The sequence below is a fragment of the Astyanax mexicanus genome, chromosome 1 (genome assembly GCF_023375975.1).
Source record: "Astyanax mexicanus isolate ESR-SI-001 chromosome 1, AstMex3_surface, whole genome shotgun sequence".
Classification (NCBI taxonomy): Eukaryota; Metazoa; Chordata; class Actinopteri; order Characiformes; family Acestrorhamphidae; genus Astyanax; species Astyanax mexicanus.
The window spans coordinates 11592581-11619222 of record NC_064408.1 but is presented as its reverse complement, the minus strand read 5'-3'; the positions used below and the strand labels follow the sequence as shown (position 1 = coordinate 11619222).

Here is a 26642-nt window from a genome sequence, read left to right as displayed (position 1 = left end):
GTATATACTAGTATTTTTATTGACACCACTAATATAAATATAATTGGATTTCACATTTCTTACATTCATTCACACAGTCCAATTTTTTTCAATGATATTTCCGTTTTTGTATACGTTTACGGACATGATTTGCATTCCTAAAATTAAAAAAATTTTACCTGCTGAAAACCCGACGAGGAAGACGATGTAGACGAAGAGGAAGCGCAGCATGTCGCTAAGGATCATCTGAGAGAGAAACACAGAATAAGAAAGTGAAAATCTGCTGATGGAACATCCAAATTCAATCCAATCAAATAGTAGTGGGATGGAAACAGCTATCACTTAGATTTACCCAAAGAGCTCAAGAACTCATTAACCAATACATTATCAAATAATCAATATAAGAATATTACCTCAATAATTCTGCTGACAGCAATAATGCCCATTGTGTTTACTTAGCGGGAAGAGCCCATTAGTTATATTTTATTAAAAATGCAAAGAAATAGTTGCAGTTGTCAGATTGCAGTGCTGTTCAGAAGAAAGACAAAAGTTACCAGGAACAATAAATTATTCAAAATATAGAATGATATGGAAACTCTTGGTTATATGTGTGCTAGATATTTTAGTATGGAGCTGTAGAGGTTCCTAAAGGTTTTCTGTGATAATCCATCCAATGCAGCTCTAATACTCTCTCACAATTCCTGCTGATTTTGTGTTAGGGTTGATAGTGTGTTTAAAGTGCATCCAAGATCATCCAACACATCTTTAATTATAGATTATAGGTCATTGAGTTTAGATTCTCTGCCCAAGCCCGACCCAAACCCGACCCGAACTCAGGCCACCACTTGGTTGGCGGTGGTTGGTTGGGGGTGGTGGTGGTTGCATGCTGTTCTTCTTCAGTTGTTAAAGGGGGGGGGGGGGGGGGGGGCAGGTGCGCGCAGTTCTTCAGTTGTTCAACGGGGGCGAAGGCGGCGCAGTTCTTTAGTTGTTAACCTGGGGAGGGGGGAGGGTCGCAGTTCTTCAGTTGTTCAACGGGGGGTGGGGGTTGGGGGGCTGGTGCATGCAGTTCTTCAGTTGTTAAACGGGGGGGGGGGGGGGGGGGTGGCTCAAACTCCACCCTCTTTGACTAGATCTGCCTAACAACAGAGCGATCTATATTCTGATTGGCTCAACGAGAGTACATTATAATATACAGCCGATGGATTGGCAAGCGTGAGAAATACCATGTGTGGCGTGTGAGCGTGTGAACTCGTTGAGGTGCTCAAAGCGGGAGACTTGAGAACACTGGACATAGGTGTCTGTTTTTTAATGCTATTTTTATTTTATATAAAGCTATGGTGTAATACTCACTTGTCTGCATTATGCACTTAAATTGTAGCACTGTTTGTATCCGCTCTTAATAAATATTTTTCTCAAATAATAGGTCTATGCTTCTTTAGTGTTGCAATGTTAATTTACATAATTCTGAACAGATATTGCTCATTCATACACCCAGAAAAATGATTAAAAAAGTTCTGCTTTAACGCTCTAATATCTTGCTTTGATGACGCACTAGTCTTCTCCAGCACATCCCAAAGATTCTCAATGTGGTTAAGGTCTGGACTCTGTGGTGAACTCTCAAACCATGTGTGAAAATGATGATCTCATGCTCCCTGAATCCTGAACTCTTTCACAATTCCAGCCCCATGAATCCTGACATTGTTATCTTGGAATATGGCCGTGTCATCAGGGAAGGAAAAATCCATTGATGGAATAACCTGGTCTATATTCAGTATATTCAGGTAGTCAGCTGACCTCATTCTTTCAGCACATACTGTTGCTGAACCTAAACCTGCAGACCAACTGCAGCATCAACCAACATTATTTACTTACTTACAACCAGGTGGAGACTTTTTTTTGACCAGGCAGTATTTATCCTATAGTTTAAACATCCATTAAAAAGGTGACCATATATGTGCTGACTGTTTGCAGCAGCTGTGATTGGCTGAGCAGCATTAGGGGAGCTGACTGCAAGCATTGTGATTGGCTCAGTTTTGTAGTGGTCAATATCCTATTAAAAGAGATCAGCTGTCCCATTTCTCCAATGACAACTGCTCCATCTCTCCATTCCTCTTCCTTTCCTCCCCTCAATTCCTCCACCTTTGTCCAGAATAGGAGAGGAGGAGTGGGAAAAGAAAAGGAGGAAAAAATGGAGGAGAAGTTTCTGAACACAGCAGAAGAAAGGCAGAAGAATGGCAGTTACCCTCTGGATCATCACGCTGTAGATGCCCATGTGGCGAGATCCTCTGGAGAAGTACAGGAGGTTGACCCAGCTGAAGGCCAGACACACCACCAGGAACGCCAGATACGCCTTACTGTCAAACGCATACAGCACCACGCAGAGCAGGAAACACACCGCCTGGAAAAAACTACAGCACCAACAAACACAACAACACACTGAGTGGCCAGTTTATTAGAAACACTAAATTTATTAACCTACACTCATTCACCATTTTATCAGAAACGCTTACTCTATTGGTGCAGAACAGCTTCCATTTACAGTGACAAGCCAAAAGTCACAAGACAGGAACTAGTGCTGTATCCCATGACTTTTGCCATGACCCACTGAAGCTGTGGGTCTCCTGCACTGAATGTGGGTGTGATTTCTGTCAGAGTCACCTGTCCGTACGTAGGGACAATTCTAGCCAGACATTGCCAGTCAAGATCATTTCCAATCACTGTGTTGTCTACTGTGGGTGATAATATACATACGTAGAAAGGGCAACAGTATAGATGGCTGTGGGTTCACTATTTGGCAAACAACAGGTCATTGTTGCCCTTTCTACGTATGTGTTATAACTGATTATTAATGATTTTTAAGGCATTTACAACCTAATTAGTAACCATTAATAAACTAATTGTAAACCATTTATAAACCCTTTATAAAGGTAGTCTTATTTTAAAGTGGTACCATAATATTTAATAATATTGATAGTATTTACCGGTGCACACATGTAACACTAGTGTAGATCAATGCAATGTTAAAAATCTGGACTTCACTTCAGAAATGGAATATTTTATCAATCAGGCGCCATTCAAATTCAAATACTCATATATCGATAATGCACATTGGCCCCCACTGTTCTACCTCATTAAACTTAAATAGGTGTGGGGACTCCCATCAATTTGATCAATTTGCATACTGCTATCCCATGACTTTTGGCTTGTCAGTCTACAGTTCGTTAAATCATTTTGAGTATGGCTGTTATTACATTTACAATTACAATTACAATTACTATTATTGGTCTGGAGACCAACATTCAACCTGAAATGAACGTCTTTTGACGTTGGTGGCCAGCTGGGTTATATAAGACCAATTGGAACTTTTGGCTACAGTGTGGACAGTGTGCCAAATCCTGCTGGAAAATGAAATCTGCTTCTCCATAAAGGTTGTCAGCAGAGAAATTGGAATTTGGACTTGATATAACAGAGTGGACCAACTTCAGAAATGGAATGTCCCATCAATCTGGCACGCACTATCAGACGTAATATAAATTCATATAACCGTACTTTTTGGATACAATCAGCAGAAAGGTGGAGCACTCACAAATTCAGGTCCGAATAGCCGTCTATAAGCAGGGTTTTCATCCTGGGTGGTTTCCTCATCATGTCCATCAACTACAAGAACAGATAGTAAATCCAGATGGTTAGAATAAAATAAATTTTTTACATGTTGTAACCTGAGGTAACAGCAATACGTACCCCTTTAATGAAGAAATACACGGATGCAGCACATGTGATGATCTCACCGGTGAAGAATAGGTAGCCACTGGTGGTTTTCTCAGGGAGAAATGCCTGTATTCACAAAGAGAAATAGGGAATGTGAACACAAGAACAGCAGAACATTTAAATATACAGTGACTGGGATAAATAAGGCTGTTCCTCTCTTTTTTCACTTATTCTCCGCTGGCTTTCAGACCTGAATTATCTCCAGTGATGGAAATAGAAATGGAAGTATGATGTCTGTAATTTATTTGCTATATACATTTTATAGTAGAATACAGAGGTGGAAAGTAACAAATTACATTTACTCAAGTTACTGTAATTGAGTAGATTATATGAGTAATTTGCAACTTTTGAAGTAGTTTTTAAAATTGGTAATTTTACTTTTACTCAAGTACATTTTGACACAAGTAATCTACTTTGGTACATTGGAAAACTCCCAATTACTGAGTAAAAAATAAAATGCTGGGAAAAAAACAATTGTCTGAATTAAAAGAAAAAAAAATGGCACAGATGCGCCGGCGCACGGATGCTCAAGCGTGGAATAACAAGGCAATAACGTTCTCATGCAATACAAAATGTGCCCCGCCGGACAGAGCTGTCAGCTTTCAAAACTTCCACATCAAACCTGTGAAAGCATGTGGTGGTAAATATTTTTATCATTAAACAATCTGCTTCAATGTTAAAAAAAAGGAAATAGCAGGTAAAGCACAACAATTGCAAGTTAAAATATAACAATGACCTGTAAAACTATAAAAATACAGTCACATATATGACCATAACCTTTTAATAGTAAAGAAAAAAATGGATCATATACCACTTGTTCTTGAAAATGTTTTATGCGGTGGTCTGAACAAATACTGCCTGAAAGGTCCAAATTATTATGTGAAATAATAGTTCATTAAAAACAATTTAATTTATGATTTGTTTTTACTTTTTTACATCAAATAAATAAAAGTACCTATGTAACTTTTACTCAAAGTACATTTCAAATTGAGTACTTTTTTACTTTTACTCGAGTAGATTTTTAGATGGGTACTTTTACTTTTACTTGAGTAGAATTTTAGCAAAGTAAAGATGCTTTTACTTAATTACAATTTTTCTGTACTTTTTCCACCTCTGGTAGAATATTAGACTCTAATATTCTACTAGACAATCTATATAGCAATAAATCCAATTAACTGAAATATTTATTTAGTTTTTCTGTTATTATTTCCTTTCTATTGGAAGCCTGTGTGTAATATTTGATATTTCATATTAACCTTTTTATTTTATAAACCATCCCTAAACAGTAAAAAAACATGATTAAAATGTTTTAAATCACATTAAATTAGTAAATTTGTTGTTACTTTGCCTCTATGGCTCTAGTACTACTGTTTTTTCAGTGCAGTGGGTGGGGCCAAGGTACTGTTTCATTGTTCTGTAAACTTATTCATTGGCTGGTTCATGGTCTATTCTGATAAAAAACAGCTTTCAAATAGTGTTATAAAAAACACTTGATGTCTATTGTAATGGATGCAGGTTCTGATAGGGTTCAAAGAAATGCCACATTATGTTATGTGGCATCACGTTTTATATAAAATAAATTAACATTTGTCTGTTTTTATTGATATTAATCAATTCCAGTCCAGTTAATACGATGTGTAGTATACTATCTAACTTTACTAGCAGAGACGATGTGTCCGGAGCTCACCTGTCCTTCTCTATGGTGACTACAGATGGCTGTGAAGATGAAGAGGTAGATGAGATAGCAAATAAAATTAAATAAAAATATCCGATGAGCAAATCTGTTCCATTTGTCTTCCAGCAGTTTATTAAGGGGTTCAACTTGGAGCATCTCCAGACGATTCTGAAACACAGCATAGAATCTGTTTCACACCAGTTCAGATTTTTTTTGGTTTTATTGTTTTCTGATTAAAAAAAAAAATTGTGGTTTTGTATAGTTGACTGTAGCCATGTCATCTGCTGGTGTTGATCCTCTGTGTTATTTCATCAAGTTTAAAATCAGTGCAGTTTTGTTTTCCCACAAAATCTTACAGCACTTCCTGCTTCCCTCTGCTACTGACAACTTTTATGAAGATGCAGATTTCATTTTCCAGCAGGACTTGGCACTCTGCCCACACTGTAGCCAAAAGTACCAATTGATCTAATATAATATTCAAATTTTCTGAGATACTGATTGTTGGGTTTTCATTGGCTGTCAGCCATAATCATCAACTATAAAAGAAATAAACGCTTAAAACAGATTACTGTGTTTAATACATCGAAATTTTGTACTGAATTACTGAAACAAAGTAACTTTCCAATGATTTTCTATTTTATTAAGATTGCACTAGTATATATGAAGAGTAGTGCAGGGTAAAAAGGCTCTCACCGGTATCTCTGTGCCGTACACAACGATCTCCAGCACTGAGTTTTTCTCGTAGGTGTCCACAGAGGCCAGGTCATATAGAGAGGAATATATAGGACCGTATGCCCACTCTGTAAACTTCCGGGACAGATGCCTGCACTCCTCCTGCTGGAACTCACGATGCAGAATGTGTTCAAACAACTGGAGACAGAAAGAAAGATAAATCATTTCTATTAATATTTATTACAGGGTTTTAAAAAGGTTTGTAAAACTGCACCTGAATATTTAACAGTCTCATACATACTATTTAATGACCAAATAACGGAATATTGTGTTTAATGGTACCAGTGTGCTGGAGCGACCATCCCTACTAAGCATAATATATTCATTCTAAAAATTGCTTTTTGCGGGAGTTCTTCTTCTGGCCAGGTCACGCATCTTCGAGTACTTACGTCACACGTACAGCCTCTAAAAGAGGATCTGGCTCAATTTTACTGAACACGAGCGGCTGGTGGAGCATTGGAGACCTCAGAAGAGGAAACTCAGAGCTCAGTAGCTCCTCCATTCACTCATAGTAAAACCAAAGAACTGAAGGAGTGAAGTTTCTGACTGAGCCCACTCTCTCTCTTTCTCTTTCTCTCTCTCTGACTGAACATAACCTGGAATCTGGATTCATCCACTCTGAAAGGAGACCGCATCACACCCGCCCAGTTTAAAATGACTCTTCCGCATGCTCGGTGCAGTTACCCATTCTCACCAGAGAGGGACCTACCTCCCAAAATGTACAGAGGTGCTAAAGGTGCTGTTGCCATGTGGGTCAGCCAGACGTGACTCTTCCTGTAGCAGTTTTCTCCAGTTTACAGTCTTTTGAAGGTGTAGGAAACAGTACTCACTGCTGCTCTCTGGCTTCATGTTTCTGTGTATTTTTCTAGTTATTATGATGAAAGTGTGAATGTGCTGTGTGTAAGTGTGTAAATGCTGCAGTAGAGAGTGCAGTAAACCATCTGTTCCAAAGGCTTTGGAAATTGATATATATATATATATATATTTTATATATATATTAATATTGTTTAAGATGGTAAAATAAAGTAGTCTGGTCTATTCCATGTTGGCACCATGTCTATTCCCATGGATTAAAGGGATTAAACCCCCCTGTGTTGCTCTGTGGAGCAGTGGAAACTGGGTCCTCTGGAATGAAAATGCTCCATCTACTAAATGCCTTTCTTGACAGTAGTGGAGACAGTTATTCCAACAAAAGCAGAATTAATATGTTTAATTTCATATAGGGATTTTAGGAAAGTGGAAATGGAAATTATATCAGTGCCATCACAAGACTGGAATGATTCATCTCATAGAATCCTCAAAATAAAAAGAGGAATATGATTGAGAAATGTCTGACTAAAACATACCACTGACTCTCAACCACGTCTCAAATCCTCTCTGCTAGCTCACTCCAAATCTATTTAACTATCCAAAACATCTTTCCAATCAACTAGACCAGAGCTACATATTAATGAAATAGAATTAAAATGCTGTATCTGTATCTGCTGGAGTTTTATTTCTCCTAATTCCACTTTTACTTTACTACATATTTTGGACGAGTTTAATACTTTTACTCTGATACATTAGTGTTTATGAGCTGCATTGTTACTCGTTACAGTTATAAAAATGTTAGGAATTATTCTAAACCCACATTATCAGTAAACCTTCCATTCTGGCTTTAACATCTGGATCAAGTCATATACTGTTACATATAGAAACCCATTCCCGCCACCTGAAACAAAAAGATTGCAAATTTTTATAATTAAATAAACTGCTATCTCATTATTTTGAGATATCAAATCATTACTATCGTATTATTTTTGAGATGTTCGGACACTATATCATTATTTTGATATACTAAGTCATTGTTTTGACATTTGTAGTCATTATGTTGAAATAGCAAGTTTGTTTCCTTTTGGAAAAAATGTGCTGTTTATTTTTACTTAGGTGGCAGGAATGGGCTTCCTTAGTTATCCCACCTTTTTTTTTATTATTAAGTAAACGATATGTTATTATTTTGAGATACTAATTCATTATTTTTACATAGTAAGTCTTTATTTTGAAAAAAGCAATGTTAATTTCTGATACTAAGTCATTATTTTGAGATACTATCTCATTATTTTGAGATACTATCTCATTATTTTGAGATACTAATTAATTACTTTGAGATAAGTAATTATTTTAAGATAGTAAGACTTTATTTTGAGATACTAATTCATTATTTTTACATAGTAAGTCTTTATTTTGTGATAGTAAGTCTTTATTTAAAAAAAAGCAACGTTATTTTTAGATACTAATTCATTAATTTGAGATACTATCTCATTTTGTGACATACTAAGTCCTTATTTTAAGATAGCAAGTTTGCTTGCATTTGGGGAAAAATGTCCAGCACATTTTTTTCTTATTATTAAGTAAACATTATTTTGAGATAGTAAGATGTTATTTTGAGATACTATCTTATTATTTTTAGATACTAGGTCATCCTTTTGAGGGAGTAGGTTATTATTTTGAGTTACTCTTGTTTTTTTTAGATAATAAGTTGTTATTTTGAGATACTAAGTCACTATTTTAAGACAGACGTTATTTTCAGATATTATCTCATTATTTTAAAATACCATGTTATTATTTTGAAATAGCAAGTGTGTGTTAGGTGGTGGGAATGGGCCGTGACTTTTGGCATGTCAGTGTGGCAGCTCACAGCTTACAGGACTTAAAGCCTCTTCAGAGGTCTTGTGGAATTCATGCCTGGAATGATAGAACTGTTTATTGTGTTATAATGTGTTGGAAGGTGGTGCTAATGTTATGGCTGATTGGTCTAATGGAACACTTACTCCTATCTTCCCGGTCTTGGCCGCCAGTTTGATGGTGGTGAGTCCCTGGTTGTTCTGGATGTCCTCCAGCTTCTGCCTCTTAGGGTTCATGTGAGCGTCTTTGGTGAGGATGTAGTCGTACATGCAGATGACGAAGTCGGTGTTCTCGGGGCTGTTATCTGCCACCGCCACCAGAGCGTGGAGCACCGTGTTCCCCTGAGAGTCCTTCTCCCTCACGTCTGCTTTACTGACCGGGTTATCCATCAGCAGGTCCACTATCTCCTTCTGATTGGTGCAGGCAGCCAGAGACAGAGGAAGCTCTCCTGTGGAGAAAGAGCAATATGAGTATGTACTATGCTACTCAGCTGTATATCCCCCATCACTAGGGATGCTACAACACCAGGAGGGTGAAGACCAGCACATGCCTCCTCTGATACATGTGAAGTCAGACTCCGCCTCTTTTTAAACTGCTGCTGTTTAAGCATTGCCGAGTAGCATCACAGCGCACTTGGAGAAAAGCGCAGCGACTCGGTTCTGATACATCAGCTCACAGACGCAGCCTTGTGCTGATCAACATCACCCTAGGAGTGTTGAGTAGAAAGAGCTCCATCTACCCACCCAGAGAGAGCAAGGCTTATTGTGCTTTCTCAGGGCTCCAGCAGTTGATGGCCCAATCATAGTGGTAGCACTCTTTTAAAGCTTTTAAAGAGAGAAGCAGAGAAGCGTGCAGTAGCAATATTATTGGATATATTTTCCACTATATTCACAATTTCTATACCATCTATTCATATAAAATATGCACATACAATATGTTATGCTGGCATGGTATGCTGTTAATTTGAATGAAGTAGTAAAGAATCGTTTTCTCATTTTATTTGACAGACTGGACAGTTTTGTTGTAACATTAAAAATTATAGATTATTAACAAAGGAAAGTTAAAAATTTTCGTAATTAAAGGAAAAAAGAGTGAAATTTGCACACACGCTCAACACTGATGAGAAGTGGCAGCCAATAGCGTACAGCATATTCTCAACCGGAATGACCGTCCACCTGGAGGACTTCATTGGGAATTTTTAACCCTTGTGTGGTGTTCGGGTCTGTGGGACCCGTTTTCATGATAATAAAAAATAATTTTTCTAACTCAAACTCATTGGCATTGGCTCATTTTTTGTGAAAAACATATATCAAAACACATTTTCGATAAACACACACTGTACCCCCCCCCCCCCCCCCCTACACATTTATATTACATACAGTATGTTTGGCCAAGGGCTAATAAACATTGCTTCATTTGTAAATTTGAAACTAAACAAATTTTCTACTCATATCTTGAGTTTAATTCATTTTCTTTTACATTTTATTAAAAAACTAATAAAAAAAGAGTAGCACTTTTTGAAAGAAATGTAACATAAGAAAGGTAAAGGGCAAATATTAACCATGTAAGCTGTTTATATTGCTTACAGTTTAGGTGAAGCAAGCATGTGTAAAGCATTTTAATGTAAAATTGCTTAATTTCGCTGAATTAAATACAAGTAACAAAGTAAACGAGTAACAAAAATATGAACACCACACAAGGGTTAAGAGCATCCAGTTTCCCTGTTCTCCATGTTTTTGGACTGTGGGAGGAAACCCACACAGACACAGAGAGAACATGGAAAATCCACCCAGATAAGGACTTGAACCCAAGACCCCAGTGCTGGGAGGTGAACGTGTTAACCGCTAAGCCACTGTGCCATTTACTTTATAGTTAAGAGTTAACGAATCAGAGGAAATCATCAGCCATCATCAGCTGGACTTACCGAAGTAGAAACATGTTTCTCCATGAGGCTGGAAGAAGCTCCCGCAGGCCTTAGCGTGGACGTTAGCCCCTTTCTGGATCAGCAGATCAGCAAAGTGCTTACTCCTCCTCTCAATCGCAACATGTAGAGGAGTCTGACCTGCACCATCACATTATATCAATATTAATATCAATATAACATACCTTTTGTGTCTGCACACTGCTACTGCTTAAAACAACATCATACTCAGTGAAATTATCTAATTATAAGGCAATAAGGTTTTTTGTCTTATTAAGCATTGTGTAAGTGTGAGATTATTTTGCTTATTTTAGGAATAATGACCTTATTCATTCTTACTTACACTTTTCACCTTATTTTAAAGTGTCAGTCCGTATCTTTATGTTTCTAAACTGAAAGCAGAAGCATTTCTGAGTGGAGAAGGGATAAAATATTGTGTTTAATGGAACAGTGTGCTAAATCGACCCTCCCTGCTAAGCCTGATATATTCTTTCTAAAAACTGGGGTGTCGGGTCGCTTTTCACAGGAGTTCTTCTTCTTCCTCTTCTGGATACGTCACACGTCTTTACGTACTTCTGTCACACATACAGCCTATAAAAGAGGATCCGGCTCAGTTTTACTGAACGTAAGCAGCTGGTGGAGCAATGGAGACTTCAGAAGAGGAAACTCAGAGCTCAGAAGCTCATTCACCCATAGTAAAACCAAAGAAACGAAGGAGTGAAGTTTCTGACTGAGTGCTCTCTCTCTCTGACTGAACATAACCTGGAATCGGATTCATCCGCTCTGAAAGGAAACCGCATCACACCCGCCCAGTTTAAAATGATTCTTCCGCATGCTCTGTGCAATTACCCATTCTCACCAGAGAGGGCCCCAAATCCCAAAACTTACAGACATCAGCTTTAAGTCACATTAGCTCAAAATAAGCATAAAAAATCACCAGTTAAGTTATTTGCAACCTTGTGTCCAAATTTAAGCCAAAGATTCAGTGAGTTTTTCTTGATTTAGGTCTTATTTCAGTTATTTTGAGACTTATTTTAGGAAAACGTTTTACCTCATTGGCAGATTTTGTTGCTTAATATAAGCATATACAACTCTCATTTCACTTATATTTTGTATAGTCTTTGTCAATGGACTATTTGCAGTGCAGTTTAAATGTTTAAATTTCATATTAATACTATGTAACAATACATTCATCACATTATATCCTGACTAATTTTATTTTCAAGGGACTTCAGACACTTGTTGCATGTTCAGCAATTAATAATGTATCATATTTTCTTCACACTTATCTGAGAGTTATGGGAAAAGGGATTGAATAATAATAGAGAAATATAATTTTCTACCTTTATAGAAGCAGTCTGTGTACGGGGCGTTCACCAACTCCTTCAGATCTTCTTCTTTCTCTGGGATTTTCAGCAAGTGTTCCACTGTATCGTTCTCTCCGTTCCTCAGATTTAACAGAGCCTTCAGCAGAGCTGTTTTACCATTGTGTCGATCTGAGGGTGATAGAGAAATCAATTAACCCTTGTGTGGTGTTCATATTTTTGTTACTCGTTTACTTTGTTACTTGTATTTAATTCAGCAAAATTAAGCAATTTTACATTAAAATGCTTTACACATGCTTGCTTCACCTAAATTGCAAGCAATATAAACAGCTTACATGGTTAATATTTGCCCTTTACCTTTCTTATGTTACATTTCTTTTAAAAAGTGCTACTCTTTTTTTATTAGTTTTTTAATAAAATGTAAAAGAAAATGAATTAAACTCAAGATATGAGTAGAAAATTTGTTTAGTTTCAAATTTACAATTGAAGCAATGTTTATTAGCCCTTGGCCAAACATACTGTATGTAATATAAATGGTTGGTTTTTCCCAAAAAAAGTTTGAGTTTGAGTTAGAAAAAATATTTTTTTAGTACCATTTGAAGAAAAATGAAAACGGGTCCCACAGACCCGAACACCACACGAGGGTTAAACTAGTCTTTAATTAAAGTACCATATTTTTACTGTAATGTAATATAAATATAAACTTCCAATCAGATCAGTTTATTTAGTTTTTTGCTCATGTCTCACATTGATTGGACCAATCAGATGATTTGTTATAATAATGTGATAATACTCTAAACAGTGCTATAGATGTGGAGGGGTGGTTTGTATTTATATTTGTATTTACAGGACCAGAGTTGGACTTTCCAAATGTTTGAATCCCACATAGATCCCATCTATATACAGTACCAGTCAAAAATTTGGACACACCTCTTCTCATTCAGGGTTTTTTTTTTTTCGTCTTTTTATGATTTTTTACATTGTAAGCTTAATATTGAGGCTTTTATATTAAAGCTATACATGAAGAATTATGCTGAATTATTCTGTAAACAAAAAGTGTTAAATAAACCAAAATATACTTTAGATTCTTCTAAGTAGCACATATATTTTTTAATCTATCTTTTTAATCTATTTAATCTATTTTAATCTCAGTGTCTTCATGAGGGAGCATCACCTGGAATAGTTTTCTCAGCGTCTTGAAGAAGAAGTTCCTGGAGGTGCTGAACAATAGTTGGGTAACACTTTCTATGAATGTCATGTCTTTTAGACTCTATAAACATACCCATAACACATTATAATGCATTCATAAAGCATTATTAACGTGGCTATAAATATTTGTAAAAGCCATGTTTATTGTACATTATGAACTGTGATTATAATGCATCATTAGTTTATAAGTGTTTATAAGATGTTTTGTGTCAATACCAAGAACCCCAACAACGCTGCCTTAATAAAGCATTCTATAATTCCTTTTAATCACTTATGAATTCTACTTACATTATATATTATAATAGCTTATATTAATTTATAATGTATTATAATGTGTTGTCATACACTCCAAGTATAGTGAAAGATGTCTCTTATGAGAATATATTAATATATAGTGATATTTTTTTCAGATTTTGTTTTTTCAAAGGTGGTGATGGGGAAAGAGCACCATCTAGGCGCGAGGCTAAAGGCTAGTCCTAGCCGGCCGGCTATACCATCGCTCTTTCTGGCAAACGTCTGTTCCCTTGACAATAAACTGGACTACATCCGACTCCAGCGAACAACCCAGTGTGAGTTCAGAGACTGCTGTGCTTTGGTTTTTGTGGAATCGTGGCTGAACGACAACATTCCGGACAGCGCCATTCAGCTAGCCGGGCTAACCACGTTCAGAGCGGATAGGAGCGCGGCTCTATCCGGGAAGACCCGCGGTGGAGGCGTGTGTGTTTACATCAACACGGAATGGTGTAACAACGCTGTGACTGTCGCCAAACACTGCTCTCCGCTGGTGGAGTTCCTGATAGTCAAGTGCAGACCTTTTTATTTAGTACGGGAGTTCTCCGCCGTGCTAATAGCTGCTGTCTACATCCCACCCAGCGCTAGCATTGGTGCTAATGCTAAAGAGGCTCTGTGTGAACTCTATCGGTCTATCAGCGATCTGCAGAACAAACACCCAGACGGACTGTTTATTATCGCCGGAGATTTCAACCACGCAAATCTCAAGTCAGTGCTCCCTAAATTCCACCAACATGTGGACTTTGCAACGAGAGGAGCGAGCGCGCTGGATCTTGTTTACACAAACATCCCCAGCGCGTACCGGGCGGAGCCCCGCCCCCACCTCGCTTTCTCGGACCACATGTGTGTTTGGCTGACTCCAACATACACACCACTCATCGGACGCTCCAGACCAGTTCAGAAGCAGGTGAAAACCTGGCCGGCAGGCTCCATCTCTGCCCTTCAGGACTGTTTTGAGTGCACTGCATGGGACATGTTTAGGGAGGCTGCTACTGAAGGCGATTCTGTTGATTTGGAGGAGTATGCAGCATCAGTCACTGGCTACATCAGCAAGTGTATTGATGATGTCACTGTCTCCAAGACCATCACTACACGCCCAAACCAGAAGCCTTGGATGACTGCTGAGGTACGTGCGCTGCTGAGGACCCGTGACTCCGCCTTCAGAGTGGGTGACAAGGTGGCCCTGAGGAAAGCGAGAGCCGACCTGTCAAGAGCCATCAGAGAGGCAAAGCGTGCACACGCCCAGAGAATCCACAGCCACTTCAAGGACACGGGTGACGCGCGGCGTATGTGGCAGGGCATCCAGGCAATCACCAACTACAGGACAATGCCACCGTCCTGTGAACGTGATGCCTCCCTCCCTGATGCCCTGAACAACTTTTATGCACGGTTTGAGGCACAAAACAACACAATGGTGAGAAAGACCATGCCCAAGCCGGACGAGCAGGTGTTGTGCCTGACTGCAGTGGATGTGAGGAACACTCTGCGCAGAGTCAACCCACAAAAAGCTGCAGGACCAGACAACATCCCCGGCAGAGTGCTCAGGGAGTGCGCAGACCAGCTGACAGATGTTCTCACGGACATCTTCAACATCTCCCTGTGCAGCGCCACTGTCCCAACGTGCCTCAAGTCCACCACCATCGTTCCCGTGCCGAAGAAGTCCACAGTGTCCTGCCTCAATGACTACCGTCCCGTTGCAATTACACCCATCATCATGAAGTGCTTCGAGAGGCTAGTCATGAGGAACATCAAGACACAACTGCCCTCTTCACTGGACCCCCTGCAGTTTGCGTATCGTCCCAATCGCTCCACGGACTATGCCATCACCACCACCCTTCATCTCTCCCTCACCCACCTGGAGAAGAAGGACACTTACGTCAGAATGCTGTTTATAGACTTCAGTTCAGCATTCAACACCATCATCCCACAGAACCTCATCAGGAAGCTAAGCTCGCTCGGCCTCAAAACCCCCGGTTCGAGGGCAGCACCTCCAGCACCATCACACTGAACACGGGGGCCCCCCAGGGCAGTGTCCTGAGTCCTCTGCTGTTCACCCTGCTGACTCATGACTGTGCTGCAAAACACAGTTCTAACAGCTTTATCAAGTTTGCCGATGATACAACCGTACTGGGTCTCATCACCAAAGGCGACGAGTCAGCATACAGAGAGGAGGTGCAGCGGCTGACAGACTGGTGTAGAGTCAACAACCTTCACCTGAATGTGGACAAGACAAAGGAAATGGTTGTTGACTTCAGGAGAGCACAACACACCCACTCTCCACTCAACATCGACGGGTCCTCTGTGGAGATTGTTAAGAGCACCAAGTTCCTTGGTGTCCACTTAGCAGATAACCTCATCTGGACCCTGAACACCAGCTCTACAGCCAAGAAAGCCCAGCAGCGTCTCTACTTCCTCCGGAAGCTGAGAAAGCACACTATAAAAAATTAACTAAAACTAACTGAATCGGAGGAGAAAAAGTTATTTTATTTTGAAAACAAAATAAAATTAAATTGTAATGAAAATTGAAAAACTATTATAACCTTGTAAGTTACAAGTTAAACTGTTTAAAGAAAGGTGCACCAGTTAGAATGTTATAATCACGCAGCTCTGGCCGCACGTGAGCTCCTCCACTTGTCCGCGTTTGACTGTGTTTAGCTGTTCTTAATAAAAAAAAAATTTATTAAACAATAGATCTGCGCTCCTTCCGTGTTTCAGTGTTAATTAACATCATTCTGAACAGATTTTGCTCATTTTAACGGCCCAAAAACAGACAGTTTATGGGTCGGGTTGGCTCGGGCAGAACGTGCACGGGCTCGGGCCAGGTCGGGTCGGACTTTTTGGGCCTGATCTAAGCTCTACCGCTGGACCACTTGGCACCAGAGACATGATATTTTAACCCAGGTGTGTAACATAGTACAAGCACAGCTTCTGACGCATTATAAACACAATTTATAATACACAATAAACATGAATACAAAACCAAATCAACTCAAATCAACGTTGATTCAATCATAACAGACAAACCAAGTCTCCCTGAAGCTGCGGGAGTCTCCAGCATTTTGGTAGTGGCTCCCTGATGCCCTCGAGTCACATATAATCTCCCGGAATTCAGAACGAGTGCCCCAAAAGCGCACACAGGCCACAGACTTTTTTTTTCTCTAATCGCGTGTGGGAAGGAGAGAGATTGTTCTGATTGGCCTGTTCTCTGCAAAGAGTCTGTAAGACAGCCAATCAGTTTTTAGTGTGGGCGGGCAGTGTTTTCAGTGATTGAGAGAAAGCAGATCATGGCAGAGGCAATATTAATAACTATTGTAATATGATATGAAATGTTTTTGATGTGGAAATTTTTGTGATATTGTAACTGTCAATTTTTGTCAAATAAACGCTTTTTTTCCAAGCAGAGGCAGGGCCTTTCAAAAAGAAAAAAGATAAAACTCATTTTACATGTGAATACTCTAAATAAAAAATATAAAAAGTAAAATTAATTAATATAAAAGTAAAGTTTTTTTATCCTTTGGTGTGTGTGCAAGGTTTTTTTTTTTTTGTTTTGTTTTCTTTGGGGGGGGCGTAACCTCCCTGAAATCAACTTTTGCAACTTGGGATGTCTGTCATAACATCAACGTTGATTCAACATTGAAACATCAGCTGGGAATAGAAATGCTCCAAAGTGACTTGGTATAGATTCTTCTGGTAAAAGCTAAGAATTGTTTTCCTCCTCCTGTAAAGCTGCTGTTTTGTAGATATGAGAAGTTTGTTTACAGTGATGATCTGTTGTTTTATCAGTATTGTGCTGTGTGTAAACTGTGATGACGGAGAGAGTGAGGTTCTTATCTTACATTCAGTGTCTGTGAGTTTCTTATTCGTTTTGCTCAGATACTCCTTCAGGCCCTCTAGCTTAGATACGTCACCGCTGGCCACGGCATCAAACAGCCTCTTAATATCAAACCTCTCCTTCTCTCTCTGAGACGGATCTTCTTTTATCCCTCGTTTATTTCTGTACAAAAGAAAGGATACATTAAATTAACTGTTAAATGAACTGCTCATCACAAATGAGCCCTTCCAACCAATAACCTTTTGTTATCTATACTTTACTGTGGTAATTATTTTTCAGATGACTTTTTTACTTCGTCTTTTCACATTTTCACACAATTATCTGAACTTTCTACTTCTTACATTTTAAAAATTATTTTCAGCTTATTTTCATTCCTGCTTCTCATCGTTCAATAAAACCCCCACTCCAGATAAATCTATATAGGACTATAGGACTCTGTGGGCGTGGCCTAAGCTTTTGTTCTTAAAGGCATTTTTTCCCCATTTTACATTATTTTATACTTTAAGTCAGGGGTGTCGAAATACCCGCGAGGTTTTTTAGGAATAGAATGAAAGTTGGCCCGCTGTTAAGCAGGTTTTTATAATGTGAGATTCAAAGTTTGAACGCTAGGTGTCAGAAATGGGCCAAAGAGTCTAAAAGTGGAGAGGGTGCGCATTTCTAGCGCAGATAAAACGGGGAGAGAGTCTAAAAGCGGAGAGAGTGCGCATTTCTAGCTCAGAAAAACGGGGCAAAGAGTCTAAAAGCGGAGAGAGTGTGCGTTTCTAGAGCAGAAAAACAGGGAGAGAGTCTAAAAGCGGAGAGAGTGCGCATTTCTAGAGCAGAACAAAGGGGCAAAGAGTCTAAAAGCGGAGAGAGTGTGCATTTCTAGTGCAGAAAAACAGGGAGAGAGTCTAAAAGCAGAGAGAGTGTGCATTTCTAGTGCAGAAAAACAGGGAGAGTGTCTAAAAGCGGAGAGGGTGCGCATTTCTAGCACAGAAAAACGGGACAAAGAGTCTAAAAGCGGAGAGAGTGCGCATTTCTAGCACAGAAAAACGGGGCAAGTAGTCTAAAAGTGGAGAGAGTGCGCATTTCTAGTGCAGAAAAACAGGGAGAGAGTCTAAAAGCGGAGAGAGTGTGCATTTCTAGCGCAGATAAAACGGGGAGAGAATCTAAAAGCGGAGAGAGTGTGCATTTCTAGTGCAGAAAAACAGGGAGAGAGTCTAAAAGCGGAGAGAGTGTGCATTTCTAGCGCAGATAAAACGGGGAGAGAATCTAAAAGCGGAGAGAGTGTGCATTTCTAGCGCAGAAAAACGAGCCAAAGAGCCTAAAAGCGGAGAGTGTGCATTTCTAGCGCAGAAAAACGGGGCAAAAAGTCTAAAAGTTATTAAGGAGTTTAATATTAAGAGACATCATGAAATTAAACATCAATTTGAAAAATCTTAGTTTACACAACACTGTCAAAGATAAAGATAGTAAGTCAAGTAAAATAGTGTGTAAATGAAATAATCAGGAAAATGTATTATTTAAAGTAGTATATTTCATTATTTGTTTTATTACAGAGTCTGTGGCTCGTGACTTCAAATATATTTCTTCTTCTGGCCCCCAACAAAAATAGTTTGGACACCCCTGCTTTAAGTAGTTCTTTTTACACTTTTACTTAAAGAGTATCTACAGTATACTTCTACCTACAGAGTAATGAATGAGAATACTTTTCACACCTTTGATTATAACTGCATTATAACTCACTTATTGAAGTTCAGATTATATCGACATTGGATGGGGGTCTCGTGGTCATCTAGGCAGTCCGTGTCCATAGGCCCTCTGCTCTTGCCTGGGCATTTTCCTGCTGCCTTCTTTTTGGCTCTGTCCTCTGCCCTCATCTCATCTGTCCTGTCGTCCGTCTCCAATCTGAATGGGTTGCTCATCTTCGTTGGCTGTCAGGGTCTCAGCTCTGAACGATGCAGAAGCAAAACAAAAAGTATATTTGGTGGAATAACTCTGGTGGTTTTTAATCACAGTTTTCATGCATCTTGGCATGTTCTCCTCCACCAGTCTTACACACTGCTTTTAGATAACTTTATGCTGCTTTACTCCTGGTGCAAAAATTTAAGTAGTTCAGCTTGGTGGTTTGATGGCTTGTGATCATCCATCTTCCTCTTGATTATATTATATTATATTTAATTTGGTAAAATCAAAGAAACCACTCATTTTTAAATGGTCTATTGTTTTTTTACTAAAGCTATATGTTAATAAAATGGCTCTATTCAGTAATAAAAAATGTTTTACACTCATATCCAAATTAGTTTCTTATAGTACTGAAAATGAAATAAAAGAGGTTCTACATAGTACTGAAAATTGGCTCTATATAGTATTTAAAAAATTAGTTTCTGATAGTACTCAACACACTATTTAGTACTAAAAATGGGTTTAGGCTTTTAAAGAACCACTTAAACCTGATCCATATTATTTCCATTATTGTGTTCCTTTGAAGTAATAAAACAAACCAGACCTGCTTAACATTTTTATAAACATTTCCTAACCTTTAAAAAATGATCTTATTGTGGTCATTTCTGCCTCTGCAGTGCCCCCTCAGGTTCATTTGCAGATCAATCAATAATACCGCACCCCCCTGCTGACGTCCAATCATCTGCGTCTCTCTACTATCAGAGGCACACTGCTGCTGCAGCTGCTGCTGAGCCAATCAGCTCTCTCATCCTGCCCCACCTCTAAACCCATACATCACCCAGTGCCCATTCAAAACTCCCACTCCCATTTTTTTTTTGCCTTTTTCCAAATTTAAGCTGAAGGTGGAGTCTAAGCTAAAATCAGGGGGATTAGTTACCCTTTAAAAAATAGTTGGCTTCATTAATGCTCTTTTTGACAAATGCAATCAAATCCTCACTATCCTTTTGTGGATAGTAGAGACAGGATGAACTATTTTTAATGTTTTTAATGTATAAATAAACTATGAATGAGTAGGTTTTCATCACTTTTGCTCTTTCATTGTTTTTATGGGGGATATAAACCATCACTCCCTCATGATAGACCATGTGTCTAAGAGACTTTACCAACTTCAAAACCAGCCTGAGCAACAAACAAACGAGCTATTTAGAGCTGAAGAAAACACCACAACGTCTTTACTGTTAAAAGCCTTCAAAAAACAAGGCCTGATCACAGCCTTATTACTCACTACAGAATCCACCATGAGAAAAAAAATCACCCCTGGCCTAAAATCTGCTCTGTCTTGTGATTTCCTCAGCTCAGCCCGACCTCAAACCCAGCCAGTTCCCATTCACAGGTCCAGACCACCGAATCTGCCCCCAACACGTGATAAAACCCCCTCAGGATCTTCAGACATCCTTCATCCAACGTCAGAATGAGATTTTATCCATCAAATGCTTTTCCCTGCGCTGCCAATCGGATTAGTTTATCGATAGTGATTGTGTAAGATGCTCCAAAGGGAGATACTGAGGAGATACTGCTTCCTCATCTAATCTCTCTCGGGCTGAGTGAGATGAATGCCAGAGAGAAAGAGGAAGACCCGTCCCGTGATGAAGCGGGAAGCAGAGGAGAAAAGGAGAAGTGTCTGTTCTGGGTTTAAACTATCTTTAGTTTCTGAAAAAAATTCAGATATGTTTGTGTATTGTTGCTATAGTAACTGTGTGCATATGTTACCAGTCCATATATAACCTGTGATTGCTTATTTCAGCATGGACTTGAGTAAAACTTCATAAACAAGGGCACCATAAAAAAATACTGCAGGAGAACTTAACTAAAGCTTCAGTTAAAGAACTTTTTAGTGAATAGCTCATTTCCAATTTATTTTACAAATTTTTCTTTCATGCAGTGCAAAAATGTTCCTATATTGTGCTAAAAAAAAGGGGGTTCCACACTATTATCAAAAACAATCCTACACTGTAAAACCCGATAAGTTGACTAAAATCAAATCTTTTGTTGTAACCGATGACCTAATAAATTTTAAGTTCATGTAATATAATTTGTAAGTACAGTGAACCTAACAAATACATATACATATATATTTAAACTTAATATTTTCATGAACTTGTATTTAGTCTTCTTTCTGGTTTCATTCAACTATTTTTTTAAATACTCATAGAAAAGTAGATGAAAGAAAACAGTAAAGAATTAAAAGTACTGAGAGCACAGTGAGAACACAGAGTTACTGCAGCTCAGTAAATGATGCTTGTTCTTACAGCCAACAACACAGAGGCCAAGTATTTAATCATAATATGTTATCTACAACTTTACCTAAGGTAGCCCAGGGGGAATCACTACACACTGATGGTGAGTGTCGGTCAGAAACTGTTGGACACACCCAGTATGCAAATAGACTGTGACAGAAGCCAATGGAAAAGAAGCCGTTAATGGCAACAGACTAAACTTTTATTATAAGTTGATTCAACTCAAAGATCTCAGTTTGAATTGTATATGTGGCCACAAAAGTTCAACTAACTCAAAATAGTTGAGTATTGTTTAGAAATATCAAATTTTATGTAAAACAGACTTAATTTTTTGGAGTTCAAACTACTTCTGGGTTTACAGTGTATCATACACTGAACAAAAATAGAAACTCAACACGGTTTTGGTTTCGCTACCATTTTTCATGAGCTGAACCTCTATGTACACGAAAGGTCCTTTTCTCTCAAATTTTGTTCACGATTAGGTCTAAATCTGTGTTAGTGAGCTTTTCCTTTGCTGAGATAAATCATTCACCAGTCACAGGTGTGGCATATCAAGATGCTGATTAGACACAGTGATTATAACACAGGTGAATCTTGGGCTGGCCAAAATCAAAAAGGTCACTCTAAAATGCAGTGCAGTTTTACAGTATTGTGAGAATCTTGTGAAAATTGTGAGAGAAGTTGCTGGATATTGGGAGGAACTGCCGCTGTCATATATGCCAATTCAGAGCATCCCAAATCTGCTCAATGGATGACATATCTGATGAGCAGTGGCGTGCACAGACATTTTGGGGGGCAAGTACTCAGGGGGGAAAAAATGCCACTTTTTAGCGCACGTGGAACACTTCGTTATAAAAAAAAAAAACGTTATCTATCATTGATTTGGGCTAGAGCGGCAAGTTTATCTGGTGACCAGTCGGCTAAAGATGCTTAGTAGTTTGGGGTCACATGACAGAGAAAGAGAGAGGTCGGGTGTGTGCGAGCTGATTTCAGGGCATTCTGTTTTCACTCGTTTTTATTCAAACGAAAAGGGCACTTTGGTTGATAAAGGGCAGAGTTGTCTGATGTCTATGTCTGTACGCCTCTGCTGATTGCTGGCCATTCAAGAACTGGGTCTTTTTCAGCTTCCAGGAACTCGGTACAGATCTTTGCAACTGGGCTGTGCATTATCATGCTGTAATATAAGGTTATTAGTGGGAAGAGTGGGAATATGATATTGTGAGATCGGCTAGGCTAGCTTTACATGGCTGAAGTGACTGTTTGTGACAATTGTTTTTCAAGGATGTGGGGACATGTCAAATCAGATCTGTTTGAATCAGATTTTAATCATCTTGGCAAGTCAGATTTTAATCTTCAATCTGATCTGTTGAGATGCATTGATCGATTTTTAATCAGAATTTTAACACTGTTTCAGGGATCTAATTTTAGTTGATTTGAAACGATCAGATTAGCCATGTCCACACAGCCTCAAAAAACAGATTTGTGTCATATTAAGACGAAAAAATGTTTTAATTAACTTCAGCCTGGTAATGTCAACTTAGCCTGGACTTTCTAAAATCTGTATTCAAGAAGTAAAATGTACGAATTTAGGTAATTTCTGTATATCATAAATGTAACAGGAAATACTTGACCTACCCTCCAAACCATCACTGATTGGTGGAAACTTCACACTAAACCTCAAGCAGCTTGGACTGTGGACATTTTCAGCTTCCAGGATCTGGGTACAGATCTTTGCACCTGGGCTGTGCATTATCATGCTGTAATATAAGGTTATGGTTATGGATGCATGGCACAACAATGGGCCTCAGGATCTCTGTGCATTTAACATTCCATCCAAAAAAATCATTCACAACATTGACACCCACACAACACCATACACACAGTCTGCCATCTTGTGTTAGGGTGCTTTCACACCAGCCTCGTTTGGTCCGGACTTTCGGACATTTCAGTTTGGTCCGAACCAAAGTAGCAGGTGTGAAAGGGGCCGCGAACCACGGTCCGGACTAGAGGACAAAAGTTTGGGCTGACCAAGAGAGGTGGTCTCGGTCTGGATCTTCAGAACCATGGTCCGGTTCGCCTGCAGTGTGAAAGCGCTTTTCTGGATGGTTCAGACTTTCGTACCAATTACAGGAAGCTGACTACGCGTTCCTCAACAACGGCAGTAGAAGAAGAAAAATGACCAACTACTACTGACTGCAGCCTGCGGGAAGGTGGAGTTGGACATCCAGCGCGTCCATTCCCACCCACTTTGTCCTCGCCACGCCTCGTCAATCTCGCAAGCTTGTAGTGTATACACAGTATTTAAGCCGGACGACGCGGCACATTATATTTAAAGTCCACTAACTGCCCTGTACATTGTTTACTTCCGTTCAGAGGCGGAGCTAAGACATGATGCTGACAAAGTGGGCGGGACTGGACGGCATGACGCTAACAAAGTGGGCAAAGTCGGACGCACTGCACTGGACGCCTTCCTGCAGGCTGCAGTCAGTACCCTCTCAAAATAACCGGAAAAGCAGGAAAAATGAGCCGTGGATACAGCTGCTTCAGGACGAGCACGTTCGTTTGGTGAAGTTGAACTAACCTAGAGTACTGAGCCTGAAGTTGCTGCTGCTGCTGGTATAAAAATCACAATAGCAGCACTACTATGAAGACGAAATGAAACTGTTCATTCATTTTATCTTTATACTGGAAAGGCTTTCCACTGAATGAACCACCTGCTGAATTGTCAACACGCCAACGTCAGATGCATGTCCTTCTAAAACTAATCAGCGTCAAGTCAAGGAAAATGTATCGATATATAAGTGATGATGAAAGTATGTAGGAGTATCACACAAAGGTCTTTAGTGCGCTCTCTAAACTGCAGTGTGAAAACAAAGATCAGCGGATCCAATATATACAATGTAGCAAACACATGAACCTTGGTTCGCACCACGGTCCAGACTTTCAGGTGTGAAAGCACCCTTAAATGCCATCAAAAAAAGAGGCATTGGTGCTTTGGTCATGGACTGATTGTTACAGCAGCTGTTCAGGTGGCTGGTCTCAGATGATCTTGGAAGTGAAAATGCTGTGAGTTCTGTGTAAGTTCTGGCCTGGTGTGGTTATGCATGGTCTGCAGTTCTGAGGCTGGTTGGATGTACTGCCAAATTTAAAAAAATATAAAAAATAGGTTCTATATAGTACTGAAAGTGGTTCTGTACAATTATTAAAAAAGGATCCTATACAGTAGTTCCTAGTAGATCCTATACACCAAGTTCCTCGGTGTTCACATTGCAGAGAACCTCACCTGGTCCCTCAACACCAGCTCCATAACCAAGAAAGCCCAGCAGCGCCTCTACTTCCTGCGGAGATTGAGGAAAGCACATCTCCCACCTCCCATGTTCTACAGAGTGACTGTAGAAAGCATCCTGAGCACCTGCATTACCGTCTGGTTTGGGAACTGCAACACCTCTGATCGCAAGACCCTACAGCGGATAGTGCGGACAGCTGAGAAGATCATCTGAGTCCCTTTTCCCTCAATCACCGAGATCTACACCACACGCTGCATCCGCAAAGCTACCAGCATTGTGGACGACCCCACCCATCCCTCACACGGACTCTTCGCTCTGATGCCGTCCGGCAGAAGATACAGGAGCATCCGAGCCTCCACTACTAGACTCTGCAACAGCTTCATCCACCAGGCAGTCAGACTTCTCAACGCACAGAGACAGATCTGAACCCCACCCCACCCACCACTCACACAAAACTGAACTGAACACCCCACCCCCCCTTACACACACAAAGACTGAGCTTCACCCACCCACACACACACACACACACACACAGTCAGCACACAGAGACTGACATGACTTTATTCCTTTCAGCAATATTTGCTGCTACTCTCAAAAACTATAAACTCTACCTCAGTAACTGCTGTGATTATATATGTTCTATATGTTACAGCATGTTATACATCTCTGCACCTTATCCTCACTAAACACTCTATTATACCGTATCGGTACTGCACTGTCCTGTCTTTAAATTGTCTCGTCTTTTGTATTTATTGTATTTATTGTTATTTAGTGTTATAATTTTATAATCTTACGTTGCACTGTTGTCACTCCTGCACTTTATGCTTGTTGTCAATTGCTTGTTGTTCTATGTTGCACCATGGTTCCGGAGGAACATAATTTCATTACACTGTGTACCTGGACCTGGAGATGTAATGACAATAAAAGCCTCTTGACTTGACTTGAGTACTAAACCTATAGGTTCTGTATAGTACTTAAAAAGGGTTCAATGCACTTCTCAAAATGTGCCTGTCACGTTCCTGTACTCTCCTGTGTCTTTCCTGGTCTATCTCTGTGTTTCTCTTTTTCCCCATGCCATGCCTGCTTTCTTTGTTGTTTTCCTTGTCTCCACCCCTGTCTTCAGCGCTCCCACATGTTTGTAGCTCCGCCCCCTTGTTACTTGTCTCCAGGTGTTTTCTGTTCCATAGCCCCTTTGTTTTCAGTGTTGTCTTGTCAGCTCTTGCACTTTTTATTGTCAGTTCAGTTTGCGTGTGTTTTCTTTATTATGTGTACTAAATATATATATTTTTGGTTTATTTGCATCTGCCACACCCTCAGAGTGTCATGTTATAATTAAAATGTGTTTTACACTTAGCACTAAGAAGTGATTATGCACATTTTGCAATATGTTTCAACACTTTCAGCAAAACAGGTTCTATATAGAATGATAAATTGACTGTAGTATATGGTACTAAACATGATTTCTACACTTATAGGAAAAATGGTTTTATTTCATTCAAAGTTTAAACGTTTATATGTAGAACTATATTGGGTTTAGCACTCAAAAGTGTTTGTATATAGTACTGAAAAACAGTTCTACACTCTTATCTCAGAGGATTTTACACACGTAACCAAAGGTTTAATATACTGTATAACTGTGGGCTTTTCTAAAGAACCTGAACTCCTTTTTTAAGGATATAGAACTGTACCTACAACCGGAAATGCTAGCAGGGGCATTAGCATGAGCTCCAGCTGTGGTGAGAGTGGTCAGACAGATGGCTGTAGGCTGTAGCAGAACT

General features: G+C 39.4%; 1 protein-coding gene across 1 annotated transcript in view; it reads right to left on the bottom strand.

Moving 5' to 3' along the window:
- The window catches only part of trpv1 (transient receptor potential cation channel, subfamily V, member 1), a 39244-nt gene that overhangs the window by 9870 nt on the left and 2732 nt on the right, over nt 1-26642 (bottom strand). The window contains exons 2-12 of the mRNA XM_022665778.2: nt 19122-19326; nt 17401-17558; nt 12083-12235; nt 10743-10880; nt 8965-9266; nt 6116-6292; nt 5435-5590; nt 3721-3813; nt 3566-3636; nt 2222-2387; nt 159-225 (exon numbers count right to left, since the gene is read on the bottom strand). Of these exons, the coding sequence (XP_022521499.2) occupies nt 159-225; nt 2222-2387; nt 3566-3636; nt 3721-3813; nt 5435-5590; nt 6116-6292; nt 8965-9266; nt 10743-10880; nt 12083-12235; nt 17401-17558; nt 19122-19300 (1660 nt within the window). The 5' untranslated portion in view covers nt 19301-19326. The remainder of the gene's footprint in view (nt 1-158; nt 226-2221; nt 2388-3565; nt 3637-3720; nt 3814-5434; nt 5591-6115; nt 6293-8964; nt 9267-10742; nt 10881-12082; nt 12236-17400; nt 17559-19121; nt 19327-26642) is intronic.